Here is a 19,478-nt window from a genome sequence, read left to right as displayed (position 1 = left end):
CAAGGGAGGGGCCGCACGTTCTGCACATATAAATACACCTAAAGAGGAGACACCTTTTTTTTTTTAAGGGAGAAGAGAGAACCCTGGGAGAGAAAAGTTTTCCTGGAGACTGGGGCTGAGAGAGAGGGAGAGGGAAAGCTGAGCTTCCTGCACCCTGTTGGGGGGGGAACCAGACATTGGGAGCCGGGAGCCGGGAGCCCCGGGGAGGGGAGGGAAGAGGGAGGAGACTGGATTTCCTCCGCCCGCTCTACCGCACCCAGCCTGCGGAGGCGCCGCCGAGTTCAGCAAAGGGTTAAAGCGGGGTGAGCTGCCGTTGGCCAGACCCGCGGCACCAGTCCAGGGTGGACGCGAGGAGCTCCAGCCGAGTCGGGCAAAAGGAAAAGTTGGGGGCGAGCCTGCGCCGCGGAGCGCGTCTCGGGGGTTAGCCGCCGGTGGATCGGCGGGTTGAGGAGCTGCAGCCACCGCCGCCGCCTCCTCCCCCCGGAGCCAGGATGCCGGGGAGCGATACGGCGCTCACAGTGGACCGGACCTACTCGGACCCGGGAAGGCACCAGCGCTGCAGGAGCCGGGTAAGCTTGGCGCGGCCAGCGATCGAGGCGGAGGAGAGAGGACGCTGGGGGCCGGCCGGGGGAGAGCAGGGCGCTCACGGACGAGGACCTGACCCTGACCTTGGACCCCGGACCCCGACCGGCCACCACCACCCGCTCTGGCCGGGGGAGGGGACCGGCGGCTGGCTTCTTTTCTCCCTCGCCTGAGCAGTTCCTAGAAATAGTTACGTTTAATGAGTATTGCTTCCTCCTCCCCCGCCTCCCTTTCCTCCTTTCACCGCAGCGCGTCCCTACTACGTTCAGTTCCTTGGAGTTGGGTGGGGGAGAGATGGGGGCCGGGGGGGGGGAAGAACTCAGAAAACCCAGCTAACCGCCTGAGACCCGCGTCCAGAACTAGAACTTGCACCCTGGCTTGGAAAGAGGGAGCGAGACACGAGGGCAACCGGTAATTCAAGTCAGCAAGCATTTATTAAGCACCTACTATGTGCCAGGCACTCGCCAAGTGCTGGAATGTCCGGAGAAGCTTGTGGAGTACTCACTATAATATTTTTAAATCCATAAAATATGCAGGATTGGAAAAGAAATTATATGAAATTTTTTTTAAGTTCCTAGACCCCAGATTAAGAAGGCTTGGACCCTATCTGAAAAAGAGGGACCCAGATGGGCAGCCCTGTCCTCCCAAAAGCGCCCCTTGCCCCGGCTGCAAGGCCGGCGAGGATCCCCAGCTTACAAGGAAGGGCCCTGGGTGCCAGCCATTGGCATGTGTGTGTGTGTGTGTGTGTGTGTGTGTGTGTGTGTGTGTGTGTCACTGGGACACTGAAGATAACAAGGATCTCTTTTCTCAGATCCTCCCTCTCTTCAACCTCCCCTACCCCGCTTTCTCGATCCCCACGGTTTGAATTTCCTCGCGTTAGCTGGCGAGTGAGCGAGAGACCCATCCTGGGCTGCCTAGACCCTCTTTGGGATGGCTGGCGCTCTGGCGCTGCCGCCCCCTAATAGCTCGGCTCGAGTCAAGTCAGAGTCCCTACCGGCTGCTTCCATGCTCTTTAAAGCCAAGTGAAGCAAGCGCCCTTCTTATTGTTTGCAGTGTAATTTGCTGTTACTGATTTTGGCTGTGGGCGAAAATAGCTCCTCTCTTCTGAGGCTTCTGCAGAGACAAGAAATTCAGGGCTTCAGAATAAAAGATGCGGGGCCCAGCTTGAGAGAGCAGTATGACTTGATTTCTCCAGGCAAAGGAAAAAAACAAGTCTTCCTCTGTGTAATATGTGTTGATTTTCTTGACCTCCCCCTGTCTTTTCTGGATGTCACCACTGGATGGATTTTTTCCGTCTTGCCTCTTCATGAAATGCCTTCTAGCCAGCACCGTCCTCCACCTTGGCATTCGTCGGTGGCTTGATTAAGTCCTTTGCCCTTTGCTCTGTAAACAGTGCCCACTTGTTCCTGACCCCCAGGGTCTTTGTGTCAGTTTCTCTGTATAAAGTTCGCCTGGGAAGTCTCCTGAGTTCTGTTCTACCCACCTGGCTGAGCCATACACAGCCTAATCAACTGACTGGCGATCTAGTCCTGCCTACCAGCTGTGTATACTACTCGGGGACCTTTTATTCTAGTCTTGCAGGATTAAATCGGACTTGATAAGACTGTTTCCTTGTGTATTTTGCTGGCTGGAAAGTGAGTAAACATTTATGAACTATGAGCTAGGGACAGAGCTAAGGGTTAGGGACACAGAGGGTAAAAGACAGTCTCTGCCCTTCAAAGAGCTTACAATCTAAAGGGGGATACAACTTGCACACAGGACATCATAGATGGGATACATTGGAGGGCAGCAGAATTAAGGGGGATTGGGAAAGGCTCCTGTAGAAAGGTGGATTTTATTGGGACTTAAAGGAAGGCAAGATGAGAAAAGAGAGAGAGAGAGATCAATCCAGGCATGGACCACCAATGAGAATACCCAGAGGCAGGGTAGAGTGTACTGCTGGAACAGCCAGGAGGATTGGGTCAATGAGTAGTTCTTGGGTGTGGGGTACAGTGCAAGAAGACTATAAATGTGGAGAGGGCAGGTTATAAAAAAAAAAGCCAAACCAGAAGATTTTATCATCAATTGAGCTATTACTGCTTAATTTAATGTTTGACAAGCAGAGAGAGTATGGTCATTGGAAAGAGGAATGGATTTAGAATTATGTTGTTGTTCAGTTGTATCATTTGGGTTTTTCTTGGCAAAGATTTTGGAGTGGCTTGCCATTTCTTTGTTCAGCTCATTTTACAGATGAGGAAACTGAGGCAAACAGTGTTAATTGACTTGCCCAGGGTCACATAGCTAGTAAGTATCTGAGGCCAGAGTTGAACTCGGGAAGATGAGTCTTCCTGACTTTAGGCCCAGTGCTCCATCCACTCTACCACCTAGCTGCCCCCTTTGTAATTATAGGAGCATACATTTAGAGCTGGAAGAAACTTAGTAGCCATGGAGTCCAGAGTTCAAATACTACCCCAGCACACTACCTGTGTGATTTTGGGCAAAGTCACTTAAGCTCCCTAGGCTTCAGTTTCCTCATCTGTAAAATGAGGGGACTAGGTGACCCTTTAAGGGCCCTTCCAGCTCTAAGTGGCTCTATGATCTAATGATTCAGGAGTCAGAGGATGTGAGTTCAAATCCCAACCCTGAGACTTCAAACTGTGTGCCTTTCCAGAAGTCATTTCCCTGAAACCCCAGTTTCTTCATCTGTAAAATGAAGGAGTTGGATTTGATCACTTATAAAGTCCCTTCCAACCCTAAATTTTATAGTATAAATCTTAGGCTAGATTCCTCCCAATCCCACCCCTACCTTTTTGCTTTCTTAACTCCTTTAGGAATTTCTCCTCATTGAACATAGTTCCTAAATACATTAATATTAAAAAATGCTAAAATTGCCACCAAATTGATATGTAAAGGTTCCAAATCCATAGCAATTTGGGGAAAATTCTTTGGTTTTCCACACTTTTCTATGGCTTTTGTATAAAGTTTGACTCAAAAGAAGAGAGGACGGGAGCAGCTAGGTGGCACAGTGGGTAGTGTACTGGCCCTGGGACATCAGGAAGGCCTGAGTTTAAGTCCGGCCTCAGACCAGACACTTGACACTAGCTATGTGACCCTGAGCAAGTCACTTAACCCCAATTGCCTAAAACAAAACAAAACAAACAAAAAAAAGAAGAGAGGAGGAAATGTACCTCTTTCCTTTCTTTGCAGAAGTGGTGGACTGTGGTTGTGACACATTACATATACTGTCAGCCCTGGTTAAATTATTGGTTAGCTTTGCTGAACTGAGTTCTTTTTCTTTCATTTTCCTCTTTCATTTTTGATTCCTTGTTGGAAGGGTTGACTCTTTGGGTAAGGGAGGGATACATTTGGAAATGAAAATGATGTTTTAAAAAATTAAGTACAGTAAAAAAAAAAAGGAAATGGTTTTAGATTCTTAGCTGTAGAGAAAGGATCTGAGACTTGGGCCTGGGAGGGAACCTTACAAAGTCATTGAATCCAAACTCTTCATTTTATGAATGAGGAAACTGAGACACGAGTGATGGACCCAAGGCCACGCAGGTAGAAAGTAGCAGAGCTGGCACTGGAACCCTGGTCTTCTTGATTCTAGAGATAATGTATCTTTCTGTGAATGAGAATACTCTTTAACAACAAAAAAAAGGAAACTATGAACTTCTGTTATATACAATTTTTTAATGTGCATATTAAATTTAACATGATAATAGCAACGCTGGCCGGCTATTGACTGTCCCTTTCTTTTTTTTTTAGGCAATTGGGGTTAAGTGACTTGCTCAGGTTCACACAGCTACTAAGTGTCATCTGTTTGGTCTGAGGCCAGATTTGAACTCAGGTTCTCCTGACTTCAGGGCTGGTGCTCAATCCACTGCCTGTCTCTTACTAAACTGCCTTATCTTCTCTTCTGTGTATTTTTAAATGCTTCCTTGATGTTTTTCTAAGGTATATTTTGGTTGATCTTAGTACAGTTAACATGATTACTTGAAAATTAGAGAGATCTCTGACTTTTAAAAGACGGGCTAATACTAATAGCTAGTATTTATATAGTGTTTCTCAGATCTGAAAAATGCTTGCACATATCATCTCATTTGACCCTCAAGATAAACTTGGGAGGTAGGTGCTATTATTATCCCCATTTTACAGATGAAAAAACTGAGGCACATAGAAAAACTGACCTACCCAGTTGCACACAGATAGTAAGAGATTAAGGGAGGATTCCAGCTCAGGTCTTTCTTACTCCAAGCCCATCATTCTATGCAAGTGGAAGGAAGGAAGCAATCATTTATTAAGTACCCATTTGCCAGGAATTGAGCCGCTGGATGGCACAGTGGATACAGTGTCGGGCCTGGAGTCAGAAAGACTCATTTTGCTGGGTTCCAATCTGTATGACCCTTGAGCAGTCACTTAACTCTGCCTCAGTTTCCTCATCTGTAAAATGAGCTGGAGAAGGAAATGGCAAACCACTCCTGTATCTCTGCCAAGAAAACCCCAAATGGGGTCACGAAGAATCAGACCCAACTCAACAATAACGATAAGTGCTAAGTGATTTACAAATATTATCTCATTTGATCCTCACAACAACCCTGGGAGGTAGGTACTATTATTATCCCCATTTTATAGTTAAGGAAACTGAGGAAAGTAGAGGTTAAGTGACTTGCCCAAGGTCACACAGCTATGACGTTTCTGACCTCAAATTTGAACTCAGGTCTTCCTGACTCCAGCCATAACACTCCTTCCGCTGAGATACCTAGAAGTTTTTTTTTAATTGTCTTTAAAAAAAATTATATCGATGTTCTTTTCTTATAAAAAATCACTGTCACTTTCCAGTGCCTTTACCCCCTGCCCCTTCTCCTTCATCCCTCTCTTAATAAAGTCAAGCAAAACAAATCAACTCATTGGCCATGTCTGAACACGTATACCTGCCTCCTGCATGTAGGAGTTCTTTAAGAAGAAGCACAGTCTCCGATTTTCTGGGACATTTCCTTGATGCCATTTCTGTAAGTAACAGAATGAGCTGTTTTGAATGACAAGCCTGTCCTGTTGCTTCCCTCCTTTGAGGCTTGCTCAGCTGTGTAAAGTTGACTATGTGACCTTATCTTCCCGGTAACTCCTCGCTTTCAGCTCTTATAAAATGAGGAAGGTATCAAAGAGTGAACTGGGGCTGTTAGATGAAAAACGTAAAGGGGAGGGGTCTTCATTCTTAAAGGGAGCATTCAGTCTTAGCTGTGTGCCTCCAGGTGATTGTTTCTGGAGCTGTTTTTGTAGGGGCCAATAAAAGTTAAATAGGGGAGGGTTTTTTTTCCCTTTTCAAGTCATACTGATTTAATAGCTACTTTATGAGCTTTGTGGTTCCTAGTATTATGCCACATTTACCACTAGTAGCCCATTTGGACATAGCTTGGCTACAGCTTTAATGCATATTGCCATACCCAATTCCTATAAGAACCCTGCGAAGTAGGTATTATTATTGTGTCCATTTTACAGATGAGAAAACAGAGGTGTTCAGAGGTTGGCTGGCTTGCCCAGGGTCACATAACTAGGTAAGTGGTAGAGGTGGTGACCCAGTTCTGATTTTAGTCCAAAGCACTTTAGTTTTTTTTCTTTATTATTATAAAGTTTCTTATAAACTTACAAACATTAGCAAAAATGAGTTAATAAAGAAAAAAAGAGGATTGTATATGAAGCTATGATCTTCTGTTATGTACAGTTTGTATAACAAAACTGCTGTGTTTACCAGTGTTCTTCCTGTATCTCTTTCTACTCTCTTCTCTTTTTTAAAGTTTTTTTTAAAGGTTTCATTTACACTTTTCTTTCTTTTTTATTTTTCTACATTGGCTTTGTCTGAAAATAGATAACTCATTCTGTACCTCTAGTCTTTTGCCCCTCTGCCAAGAGGTGGGAGGTACATTTTATCATCAGTCTTTTTAAAAAAATTTTTTTCTTCATTTTTTTATTCTGAACTCTTAACATTAACATGAACTTTTCTGTGCACAAAAAAGAAAAAAAGATGGCTGTATGAAACCATGAATTGTCAAGTGTAGATTAAATTTAACCCAATAGTAGATTGTGACTTAGCTTGTCTGTGTCTCCTTCATTATTCTTCTGAAGCCACAACTGGTCACTCTGCCAAAAGGTAGATGCGTAATCCCCTTTGTGGAGTTGTGATTGGCCAGTGCATCAATGAGAGTCCCTAAGTCTTGCAAAGTTGTTTTCTTTGCGTTGTTGTTCTTCTGCTCCTGCTCCCTTCACCATGCATCAGTTCATACAGATCCTCCCCGGCCTCTCTGAATCTGTCATAGTTGGCATTTCTTATAACGCAGTATGATTTGACTACATCTTTATATCATAATTTATTTAGTTACTTCCCAATTGATGGGCACCCTCTTTCTTTCCATTTACTCGCAGCATCCAGAAGTGCTGCTTTAAATATTTTGTGCATGTGTGTTCTTCCCTCTGTCTTTGCCCTCTTTGGAGAATATGTGTGTGTTCGTTCCCTAAAAGAGATCAAAGGCAGAGGGGAAAAGATCCACATGCAAACAATATTTAAAACAGCAAATGCTATGTGTGTGTGTGTGTGTGTGTGTGTGTACACACATGTACATAGGAACACACACAGAGTCAGGCCTGGAAGATGTATCATAGGGTATGCACGGTGTAATGACTTTTGTCTTCCAGAGTGGCTGGATAACTCTTCAGCCCTCTCAACATCCCATATGCACACCTGTGTTCACTAGTGTTCTCTCCCCTAGGCCGGGGGACACCAGTGAGCTCTCAAAAACCAACTGTGTGACTTAGTGTACCTGGTGTCCTCAGAGAAAGTAGGTTAGGTCAAAAATAAACCAGCTTGAGGCAAGCAGGGATTTTCATTAAAACTGAGCATATGACAGCAGCGATTGAACTTCCTGCCTCATCAGCTAGGAAGTGGATGAAGTTCTATGATGACTTGGGGTAGGGTCAATGAGAATGTTTACATGATGATGAATTTGGGGATTTTGTTTGGTAGAATTGTAGTTGGCTTGCTTAAAGTGGTTTAACAGAAGGAAATGTTTCTTTACCAAGTGACATCCATGAAGTTATTAGGAATGTGGTTTCTTACTGTAATACAGTAAGTATCCACTTATATTCCTCTCTGTTGGGAGCTGCTGGCTATTGGCATTTGTCCCATATCCTTGGCACAGACTTGGATATTGTGTGTTGCTGTTCTATTGTTTTTCAGTCATGTCTCACTCTTTGTGATCCCATTTGGGGTTTTCTTGGCAAAGATACTGGAGTGGTTTGCCATTTCCTTCTCCAGCTCATTTTACAGATGAGGAAACTGAAACAGGGTGAAATGACGTGCCCAGGGTCACACAGCTAATAAGTGGCCAGATTTGAACTCAAGTCTTCCTGGCTCCAGGCCCAGAGCTCTATCCACTGTACCACCTTACTACCCCTTGTACATTACAAATGTCTACATCGGAGTTAGTTTTCAAGTCTTGTTATTTCTAGCTCTAGACAATCTTTCCCATCCATCCTTTTCTCCCCATTCTCACAGGCCCCCATCGCCTCTCATTTGGATTATTTGCAAAAGCCTCCTGACTAGGAGCTGCCAAAATGAAATTTCTGAAAAACATCTGACCTCTACTGAAAGGTTACTTCTTTACTCAGAGTTCTTCTGTGGCTTTCTATGCCTTTCCCCAGACAGGCATGTAAAGCCCTTCACTCCAGAGAAAAGTAAACCAGTTCCTGGGGGCATACTTTCTCTTTCTCTCTCTCTCTCTCTGTCTGTCTCTCTCTGTCTTTCTGTCTCTTTTTTTCTGTCTCACTCTCTCTTTCTCTCTCTCTCATGCACGCATGCACATACACATGCCTCAGAGTGGTGGGCAGGGGTGGAAAAGAATTATTCTGAGATATAATTATTTGGTCATTTGCTTCCTTCCCTCTCCTCCCTGCCCCCAGTATTCTTACTTACATGAGGCTGAGGTCTCCTGGAAGAGTTTAACCTTTGGGGATGAGCAGAGTGGTTTACAATTTTGGGTTGACCTAGTTCTTACTTATCTGGTCATTTTTGGGTCTTTCAGAATTGATGCTTTGTTGCATTTATAAGGGAAATACTACAGATCTCCCTTGGGGGGGAGATCCTTTTAATCTGCCCAGCCTCCAAAAGATTAATATAGCCCTGGGCCACTTTAACACTGGAAATCTAGGCTTGAAGTAAGGTTATGTCACCTGAGCTAGTCCCTCTCCCAGAGCCCCTGGCCTCAAGTAGTTGTTATGAGAATAAAATGAGATAATATCTGTGAAATGCTTACACAGTAGGCACCATAAAATGGTGTTACTATTATTATTAGATAAGTACATCCATAAATCAGTGCTAAAGATGTGCCAGATCTCAAGACAATTTAGATACTTAACCTAGCTCCTGCAAATGGCTTTAGCTGACAAGACTAGAGCGTTTACCTTTTAAAATAAGTTCCATAAGCCCCAGAAATTATGCAATAGGTGATACCATGCCACTTTATGTTGAATTACTCTGTTATTAAGTAGGGCACATTTATCCATAATTAGAATCCTGTCTAGTTTTTTCATATCTTGAGTATTTCTGAAATCTTCCTGCTGCATTCCTGCCCCTGTACAGTAAGTGCTTTTCCTGAAAAGCTAAGGAGAAGTCAGATAACTAAGAAGGGCAGCTCTCTGCAGTGGATAAAGGGCTTTCCTTGAAATCTGCAAGGCCTGTGTTCTAGTCCCTCCTCTGACACTTACTGGCTGTGGGACCACGGGGAAGGCTTTTTCTCTGACAGTGTCTTAGGCAGTTTTTTAAGAAATCGAGTGGTCGGAGGCAGCTAGGTGGCATAGTGGATAGAGCACTGGCCCTGAAGTCAGGAGGACCAGAGTTCAAATCCAGCCTCAGACCAGACATTTGACACTTAGTAGCTGTGTGACTCTGGGCAAGTCACTTAACCCCAATTGCCCAAAAAAGAAAGAGAAAGAAAGAAAGAAAGAAAGAAAGAAAGAAAGAAAGAAAGAAAGAAAGAAAGAAAAAGAAAGAAGAAAGAAAGAAAGAAACCAAATGGTTGAGCAGCCAGTCTTCATTGGTAGTGAGGTTTTAGGTTGGGGGTGGGAAACGTGCAGCCTCAAGGCCACATGGAGCCCACTATGTCCAAGTGTGGCCCTTTGACTGAATCCAGATTTCACAGAACAAATCCTTTCCAGGTTCCCCGCCCCTGGAAGGTTAGGCATTGGAAAGGAACTACTTTCATCAATAAGCTGGCAGGTTAAGGGAGTAGCCAGAAGTAGTTACACACTGATGCTCAGAGAGGTCCATCAACCTGTCCTAAGTCACACAGCTAGTGAGTGTAGTGAGTGGCCAGGTGGATCCAGATCTTACCTCTAGTGCTCCTTATTTCAAATGCAGCAGGAGGCTTAATTAGGAGCAGACTCCTCAGTGGACACTTTTGTGTAGTGAGTCCAGACAGAATGAAAATAAAGGCTTCATCTCTGTCAATAGCATTGCCATTCTTCTAGCTCTCCAGGCTTAAAACCTTCCCTTCATGGCAGACTGTTTTCTGCATCCCCTATTCCACAAGCTGATTCGTTTCTCTTTTTAACTGACACTTTAAATTTTTGTCTCATCTAAATTTCAGAATAAATCTCCCTCCTCCTTGGCCCAAAAAGCTGTTTCTTTTAATAAAGACTTTTTTTTTAAAAGAGGGGAAAAAAGTTCAGCAAAATCAACCAGCACCTTATCTCACTGTATGTGCACTACTGTTCACCAACAGTCCCTTCTCCTGTACCTAAATTGGCCATCATCATCATAGAGAAATTCAGTTTCATTTTATTCTTTCTATCCCCCCTTAGACACTTAATAGCTATGTGATCTTTGGTCTCACATTTGCATTGGAAATATGGTTAAAGTTAAATGAAACAGCAGTGAAGTTGTCCCCATTTCATAGATGGTAAAAGTAAGTCAAAGATGGAAAAATAGTGATTTGCCCAAGGTTACCCATTGGTGGTGAAAGTACAGTCTAGATCTGACTTCCAGCCTAGCGCCCTTTCACTTAACCTCTCTCAGTCTCGGTTTCCTCTTCTATAAAATGGGGATAATAAGAGACTCTATTTCTTAGGGTTGTTATGAGGTTCAGAAGAGATAATATCTGTAAAACATTTTGTCAACCTTCAAGTGCTATATATATAAGCTGTTAACATTATTATGATTTACAATTCTGTGGATGTTTCTAAAATGCCTTCTGTGTGCTAGGTAGTGGGTACGCAAAGGTGGAAAAGAACAGCTTCCCTGAAGGACCTCTGGGTGTATCATCTAAAGGGAGTGGGAATTAGCCCTGTGCCCAGATAACTATGATGCCAGTTGGAGTAAGATTATATACACAGGAGAAATAAAACAGAATAGCTTCAGAAATCCACTAAATCCTACTGGTTCTTTCTTCGAAATCTTTCTCCTGGCTATTCCTTCTTTCTGTCCCCCAGCTGTGATTACATCGTACCTAGATTCTAGTTTCCTGACTGATCTGCAGTCCCTTCCCGTTAGCATAGTAAACTTCCTATTAAATCTGATTTTAGTAATAAAGGAACATGATCAGCCTTTTGACTTCCATTGTGATGACCCATCTCTGGCCCATCTGCAGACAGACCAGCATTAGATGAGTCTTGCTGAAACACCGCCATCATGTCACTCTCCTGGCCAAGACCCTACAGAAATGGCCCCAGCTGACTATCAGGTTAAGTTGATGGGCCTCATTCTTGTGGTCAGATCTTTCCAAATTCTCTTCTGTCATTCAACTTTATTTCTGATTAGTCTGCAACTCAACCCTTTGTTCTGTCTTCATTGTCCTTGGTCAGGTCTTCATTGTCTATTTCTCCCTTCCCCTTTACTTAGAATCCATCTTGTCTAACCTTCTCATTTTCCATATTAGGAAACTGAGGTCCAGAGAGTCACTTGCCCATAGTGACATAGATAGTAAGGGAAAGAACTGGGATTTGAACCCAGGTCCTCTGAGTCTAAATGCACTATCCACTCCCCTAAATCATGCTGTTTCTCAATCCATTGAAAGGGTTGTTGTCCAGTCACGTCCAACTCTTTATGGCCTCCTTTTTGGTGGTAGCGTTTTGGCAAAGATACTGGAGTGGTTTGCCATTTCCTTCTCCATCTCATTTTACAGATGAGAAAACTAAGGCAAACATGGTGAAGTGACTTGCTCAGGTCACATAGCTAGTAAGTTTCTGAGGCCAGATTTGATCTCAGGAAGAAGAGCTTTCCTGATTGCAGACCCAGGGCTCTGCGGTGCCACCTAGTTGCCCCTTTGCAAGAGTAGAAATGAAGTATTTAGGCCATCTGTCCTGGCATTGGGTCTCCTGCACAATTCTTGGTTGGCAATACGCTGTTATAGAATTTGTTCTAATATTTGAGATGCCGTCCATATCATTAATAACGAACGTATGAAGTAAACAGTGACTTCCACAGCTTTTCCTTGCATTCTTTTAGTAAGTTGTTCTCAGACAAAGACCATCCCCAATCCAATCCCTTCACCTTTCAGATGAGGATCTGTGAGAGGTTAAAGAAATATGGCCAGAGTCACACATGTATGTAGTAGGAGGCATACCCAAGTCCTCTTGACTTCACACACAGCACACTTTCCTGGACTATCGATGGGGTTAGTTTTAATGAAATGGCCGATTATATAGAGTGGATAGAGGCCTGGATTTGATGTCGGATGACCTGGGGTCTAGTCTCTCTCATTTACTGCCTGTGTGACCTTGGGCCAGTCACTTCACTCTTAAAGAAATTAATACCAGGGTAGCTAGGTGGCGCAGTGGATAGAGCATATGCCCTGAAGTCAGGAGGACCTGAGTTCAAATCTGGCCTCAGACCAAACACTTGACACTTACTAGCTGTGTGACCCTGGGCAAGTCATTTAACCCCAATTGCCTAAAAAAAAAAAACCCACCAAAAAGCAAACAAACAAGAAATTAATACCAACACGGCTTCCCGACTCTGATGCTGTGTGACTGACTGTAACCGATCAACCTTCCTAAGCCTCAAAGGGCCCACATATTAAAAAATGGAGATAATACCTCTACCTGCTTCTCTGGCTTATAGTGAGAAAAGTGTTTTGTCAACTCCCAAGTCCCTATGTTGTCATTGTTGTTTGGTGTGACTCCCTAATTTTCTTGGCAAAGTTACTGGATCTCCATTGTGTCCCCATTTTACAGATGAGGAACTGAGGCAAATAGGGGTTAAGTGACTTGCCCAGGGTCACACAGCTAGTAAATGTCTGGGGCCGGCTTTGAACTCAGATCTTCCTGACTGTAGGCCTGGTGCTCTATCCACTGAGCCATCTAGCTGCTCCTTGAGAGTACTAGAAACATGTTAATATTATTAAAATGACTTGAAGGATATTGGGAGGGCCCCTGTGCCAAGGTCATTGAATCATGAATCAGTTAACAAGCATTTATTAAGCACATACTTGCTGCTAGCCAGGGTGATACAAGGACAGCGGTGTCCCTGCTCTTTGAGAGCTTCCATTCTCTCAAGGATTTCCCTCGTACATCTCTGGTTTCTCACGGCACTTCTGGTCTCTTCTAAATGTTGAGTTCATCTTGGTTACTTGGCTGCTCTAAGAGAATAAAATTAGACCTGTGGTTTCATTGCTAGAGGGAATTCCCAAAAAGAAATGAGGAGGTCCCCTCTGCCAATGCACTGTGAGATATTTAAATAAAATAGGCTTTCCATGTATGGCTATGTTATGGGGGGAGGGGACTGACAATAAGAAAAACTTTATGGCTGTAAGTTATCGATCATGGCTGTCAATAAAGGCTGGGTAATCAAATGCTCTGGTAGGTAAAGAGTTACTACATACATCATGCTTTGAATATCAAGAAATCGGGTAAATACTCTTAAATTAAAACCACAAAGAAAATAATTTCATCTTTAAGTGAGAAAGGAGCCCAGCATCTTAGTGTGACAGGGTCATCTTGATGTATGTAAAGGGCATCTCTAGTTATTGACATCAGGTGTAACAGGAAGTTTACTGTACAGAGAAGGTGGCTGTAATTAGATCTGTAAATTATGAATCTCTAGCAGCTGGGTGGTGGACAGGCTATGTCACAGGAGATCTAGTCCAAATACTTCTACTGCCTAGTTGTGTGATGATATTGGGCATAAAGGCAAAAAGCCTTTCCCTGTTTATTCATCTGTCTAATCCTTCCCTACCTTACCCCTACAAAGGGGGCTTTTTTGGACCAGACTAGTGAGAGAGCTCCTATCAAGGAAATTCCCTCTAGCAACCCAGATCTACAACTGTTCTACAATTTAAATTCTCTTTTGAAAAATTAATTAATTCATTTTTAGTTTTCAATTCACTTTTATAAGATTTTGAGTTCTAAATTTTTCACTCTCCCTCCCCTTTCTCCTCCCAAAGATGACGTGCAGTCTGATATAGGCTATACATGTATAATAATATTAAACATATTTCCACATTAGTCATGTACAATTTAAATTCTTGCTGAATTCCATCTATATTACTTAATGTTACCTGAACCTTTCTTCTGGACTCAAAAGGTTTCAGTGTTTTTGTAAGCACATTTATGTTCATATAATACTTTTGCCAGATGAAATGGGGTAGGAGGGAGTCATCCCCATTTCCTAGATGGTAAAACTGAAACTTAGACAGAAAAGTGATTTCCTGGATGTGTTAAAATTTTGGTGGTGCAAATACAACCTGGATCTAACTTGTTGTTCAGTTGTTTTTCGCTCATGTCCAATCTTTTGTGACCACATTTGGGGTTTTCTTGGCAAAGATACTGAAGTAGCTTAGTATTTCCTTCTCCAGTGGATCTTTTTTTATTAGGCAGTCAGAGATTAAGTGACTTGCCCAGGATCACACAGCTAGGAAGTATCTGAAGCTGGATCTGAACTCAGGTCTTCCTGACTCCAGGCTTAGTGCTCTGTTCACTGAGCCACTGGCTGTATCTAACTTACTGCTTACTTACACGCAGCCTGAGAGGGAAGACTCTTTTAAAAATGGTACAATTCGAAAAGAGCTCTGGTTGTGAAAGCTAGGGACTTGACTTCAGGTTTTGCTTCTGCTTCTTTATTGGTGTGACCCAGGGAAGGTCCCTTAAATTCTGTGAGCCTCATTTTCCTCATCTGAATAATCAAGGGGTTATTCAAGATGGCCTTTGAAGGCTTTTCCAGCCCCAAATCTATGGTTCAATGCACAAGTAAGATGCTTTAGCTTCAAATTTAATTCATTTCAGCAAGGACTCATTAAGTGCCATATACCAGGTGCTATGCCTCTTGGGGGTACAAAGACAAAAAAAAAAGGAAACTCCCTGCCCTCAGGGTACTTACATTCTATAAGAGAAAAACAAGTACACAGATGAACTCAGAAAAAATATACAGAGTACTCTGGGAGTCAGAGAGGGAAAACATGACTTTGGGGGAATCGAGATGAAGGTGACTTGAGTCAGGCTTTGAAGGGAGCTAGGGATTCTGAGAGGTGGAGGTGAGAAGGGGGAGGGCATTTCCAGCATAAGAATGGTCTAACCTTGCTGAAAAGAGAGAAACAATAGTATTAAACATTGTAGTCCCAACTTCCTCCCTTTAAGTGTGTGGGTTGAACAGGTGATACTGTTTCTTAACTTACATAAGACTAATTGAGAAGCTGTTGTTACACATCTGTAGCCTGTGAACTCCTCTTGGTGGAACTGGCTGAGCCATAGGTAGATATCTTGGTGATGAGGTTGGCATAGCATAGAGGTTCTTAACCTGGGGTCTGTAAACTCTTTCTCCAATATTTTGATAACTGTTTTTCAATGGAATTGATTTCCTTTGTCAATGTAGGTATTTTATTTCATGCATTTAAAATAATTATTCTGAAAAAAGGGTCTGTAGACTGTCAGAGGGGTCTGTGACAGATCAAGAACTCTTGGAATAAATAGATGTGTTGGCAGATACAACCAAGGCAGGGAATGAAAGGGACTGAAAGAAACCCCAGGTCAGAGTTTGGGTCTGTATTCAGTGTTGCTAAGATAGGGGCCATTTTTTAAGTGCATGTGAAATTCGCCAGGGATAGGAGTAGTGCAGTGTTCTTCTTCTCATTGTCAGTTTCAGGGGCTGCTGTTCAGGTTTGAAATTCACCTGGCAGTGCCCAGCATCCTTCCATAGACACAAGCCGCTGCTTTGCAAACTCTGCTGCTTTTAATTGTGTTTTGTTGTGTTGGGAGAGGTTTAATGGAAATGGGGAGGATGCACAGAACAGTGAATCACCCAGCAGTGAATCAGATGGAAGAGTTTCTTCCTTAGATTAGAACAGGAACAGCACCGTGAGCCAGGCTGTGGGTCTCTAAACCCTCTTCCTCTGCATTGGTGGATGAAAGAGGTGGCACTCTTAAGGAAGGACTTATCCAGGCAATGTTGTTAGTTACTTTTGTTTAAGTGAGCAGGCTAGAAATAAAAGGTTCTCTGACAGTGTAGTTTTATTTAAGCTCTTGACACAAAGAAGTACTTAAGAAATGCTTTTGATTGACTAAAAACAAACATGTTTTATTAATATTAATTTATGAGTTTTGATTACTAACATATATTCCAACCAAACATTTTCTATTGAGAATCTGTGGTATTGTTAGGTATTCTGCAAATAGCTGAGGAGGATAAACAGAAGTAATTTAACTATTTCAGCCTTCAAGTAATTTATAATCTTATAGGAGAAACAATTATCTTGATAATAACTGGCATTATATGGTGCTTTCAAGTTGGGAATGCACTCTGCTTACATTATGTCATTGAACTCTCACAGCCAGCTATGGAGTGGGCATTATGGGATATGTATTAGCCCACTTCAGGAGATGAATGAGAACATAAGGAGTGAAAAACTCTAGCCTTGCAGAGCCCTGGGGCAGGAGTGATGCTTATCACTACCGGCTCAGCCAGATTCCTGGCCCCTTCTTAGGCAGATGGTGGTATGAGGGGGAAATCTGAAAGAGGCTTCATGAACATTTGGAAAATAGTCACAGATTTAGAGCTGAAGGAAGGGAAGAGAATGAGCATTTATATAGCACCTACTATGTGTCAGTCACTGTGCCTAGTGTAGGCCATTTTCTCTGTACTAGCTGCCTTATAAAGATCTCATTTTATTTTATTTATTTTTGGTGAGGCAATCGGGGTTAAGTGACTTGACCAGGGTCACCTAGCTAGTCAGTGTTATGTGTCTGAGGCTGGAGTTGAACTCAGGTCCTCCTGACTTAAGGACTGGTGCTCTATCCACTGCACCACCTAGCTGCCCCGATCTCATTTTATGTTAAAGAACTTTAGAAGCCATCTAACTAGCCCCCAAAGTAGCTAGGTGTCAAAGTGGATAGAGGCCTGGGCCTAGAGTCAGGAAGACTCTTCTTCCTGAGTTCAAATCTGGCCTCAGACACTTCCTATCTGTGTGATTCTGGGCAAGTCACTTCACCCTGTTTGCCTCAGTTTCCTCATCTGCAAAATGAGATGGAGGAGGAAAAGGCAAATTGCTCTAGGATCTTTGCTAAGAAAAACTCAAATGGGGTCATGTGAAGAGTGGATTGAATAGCAACATAACTGTCCCCTCATTTTATGGATGAGGGAAATGAAGAGGCCCAGAGAAATTAATTAAGTGACTTGTCCAAAGGCTCATTACTTCTGACCCACTGCTGGGCATACATAGGTCAAAGCGTCAAAGGCAGAAAGGAAAATTCAAAATACCAAACAACACTTTTCATGGTACCAGTATTTTAAAAGAGTCACAGTAGAAGAAACCTGGTGACCTACTTCAGCTGGTCAGGATAAATAGTTAGCAATTTAATCTCAATAATGGAAACAGGTGGCCTGCTTTTAGAACCAGCTCATTTGGATTGCCCCTGCCTTTGTTGATCAGCCAACCTGAGGCCCCCCCCCCCCCCCCCCCGCAAAGCTGCATTGAACAATGTGTGGCAATAGTAGACTTATAGGCTGTAGTATTGGAGGGTGACAAGTGTTAATTCAAAAATTATGGATAAGTACGAGAATAAAAAGTGAGACCGGTATCCATTTTAATGGCTTGAAACCTTACTGGCTTTCTAACCTTGAAGTTTAGATTGTCAAGTGCTGAGATAAAAGAATTTGGTTAAGAGGATGTTAAGAATATTCAGTGTAGGGGCAGTTTGGTGGTGCAGTGGATAGAGCTCCTGCCTTAGAGTCAGGAGCACCTGAGTTCAAATCTGTCCTCAGACACCTGACACTGGGCAAGTCACGGAACCAATTGCTTCACCAAAAGAAAAAAAAGCAAAAAAAAAAAAGAATATTCAGCATAAAGATGTTATTTTTTGATGTTGAATTTTTCCCCTTTTAAAAAGTATTAAGATTGGGTGCACTTTGTCTTCCCCACAGCTTTTTAAGATTTGGAACTCATTATGGGGTGTTTGAATTTTACCCCTAACCTGCCGTGCCATGTGACTTAACCCAAAAGCGCCTCAGGGGCTCCTTTTTATAAGAATGCAGTACTCTACATCAAGAATTAATGGTGAGGCCATACAAAATCCCCAAATGCCTTCTGAATCATCAGTTGTTATATATGGTTAATTTCATTTTAAAAACTCGTTTTGGCATCTTTTGTTGCTAAATCATATTCATCGCAAAAATATCTCACTTCACCCTTCCTCACCTGGAAAGTCTTCTCTGGTAACAAAGGTGTGTGTGTCTGTATGTATATGTTTGTGTATAGTGAGAGGGAGACAGAAGGAACACACTGAGGTGGTTTGATGGCCAATAAAATATTCTGCAATATTGGCCATCCCCCAACTTTGGAATGAAAGGTGTTGTGTTTTCTCTTTTCTTTTCCCAGCTTAGTCATTATATTACATAGCACTCAATTTCTTTTTATTCCTTGATTCATTCAGGTAGTTGTTATATGTGTTGGGTTTTCTTGTTTTGTCTTCTTTGCTCTGCATCGGTTCATTTGTCTTTCCTTGCATCTCAGAATTCTTCACATTCGTCATTTCTTACTGCAAAATAATATTCCATTCCGTTCCTGTACTACAGGTACTTCAGCCATTCCCCTGTCACTGAGTGCCTACCATGTTTCCACTTGTCTGGTACCATGAAAAGTGTTGTTTGGTATTTTGAATTTTCTTTTCTGGCTTTGACCACCTAGATCTATGTATGCCCAGCAGTGGGTCAGAAGTAATAAGACTGATACTTACAATGCTATCCCTTGTGGTTAATTAATTTTGTGGAACCCTGGCCTTCATGTAAATTAACCAAACTAGTGAAGAGCGTATTACTGCTTCCCAGTCCTCTGTGCCTTAGTGGTTGTACTGGACTCGTTGTTTCCAACCTTGTTTTGCTTTCTGTTTTCACTTTAATCAGTTTCTGTTCTGGTCAAGTTGATCTGATAGGTGTTCTCTGCATGTGGCATTCTCTGCTGCTTACCTTAGCACAGGTGATCTCCCTTTGTCTGAGATGTACACCCTCCTCACACCTCATAGAATCAATGTCCAGATGCCCCCTCCTGTACAAAGCCTCTCTCCCCAATTAAGTGTTCTTCCTTCCTGAAACTCTTGTGTATACAAGGAGACTCCTAGAAATAGGAGTCATTAGTGTCCAGGAGACCTGGCCTTGCCTCAGACACATCTTGGCTGTGTAATCCCAAGCAAGCCAATTTCTCAGTGCTCCAGGCGGCTTCGTAAGCCTGTGCATTTCAGAACAAGTGCAAATCTGCCTTCTTGGAGGCAGTTTCTTTGTAGGGAATTCCCCTACACCAGATCTGGGGCAAACAAAACAAAAAGCACTTTGTATATAAACTTGGTATGTTTATCTGTGTAGACGGTTTATATTTCCCCAGAAAACTGTAAGTCCCTTGGGGGCACAGGGAGAGTTTCCCTGTCTTTGAATCCCCATTGCCTATCTTGCT

General features: G+C 42.9%; 1 protein-coding gene across 1 annotated transcript in view; it reads left to right on the top strand.

Moving 5' to 3' along the window:
- Positions 1 to 216: 216 nt before the first annotated feature.
- Positions 217 to 19,478, top strand: part of TMCC3 (transmembrane and coiled-coil domain family 3) — a 121,994-nt gene continuing 102,732 nt past the window's right edge. The window contains 1 exon segment of the mRNA XM_021006441.2: positions 217 to 569. Coding sequence (XP_020862100.1) covers positions 492 to 569 — 78 coding nt within the window. The 5' untranslated portion in view covers positions 217 to 491.

This window comes from Phascolarctos cinereus, unplaced genomic scaffold, assembly GCF_003287225.1.
Source record: "Phascolarctos cinereus isolate Bilbo 61053 unplaced genomic scaffold, phaCin_HiC Scaffold_1;HRSCAF=81, whole genome shotgun sequence".
Taxonomy (NCBI): Eukaryota; Metazoa; Chordata; class Mammalia; order Diprotodontia; family Phascolarctidae; genus Phascolarctos; species Phascolarctos cinereus.
Note: the sequence above shows the minus strand (reverse complement) of the source record. Positions and strands in the feature narration are given on the sequence as shown.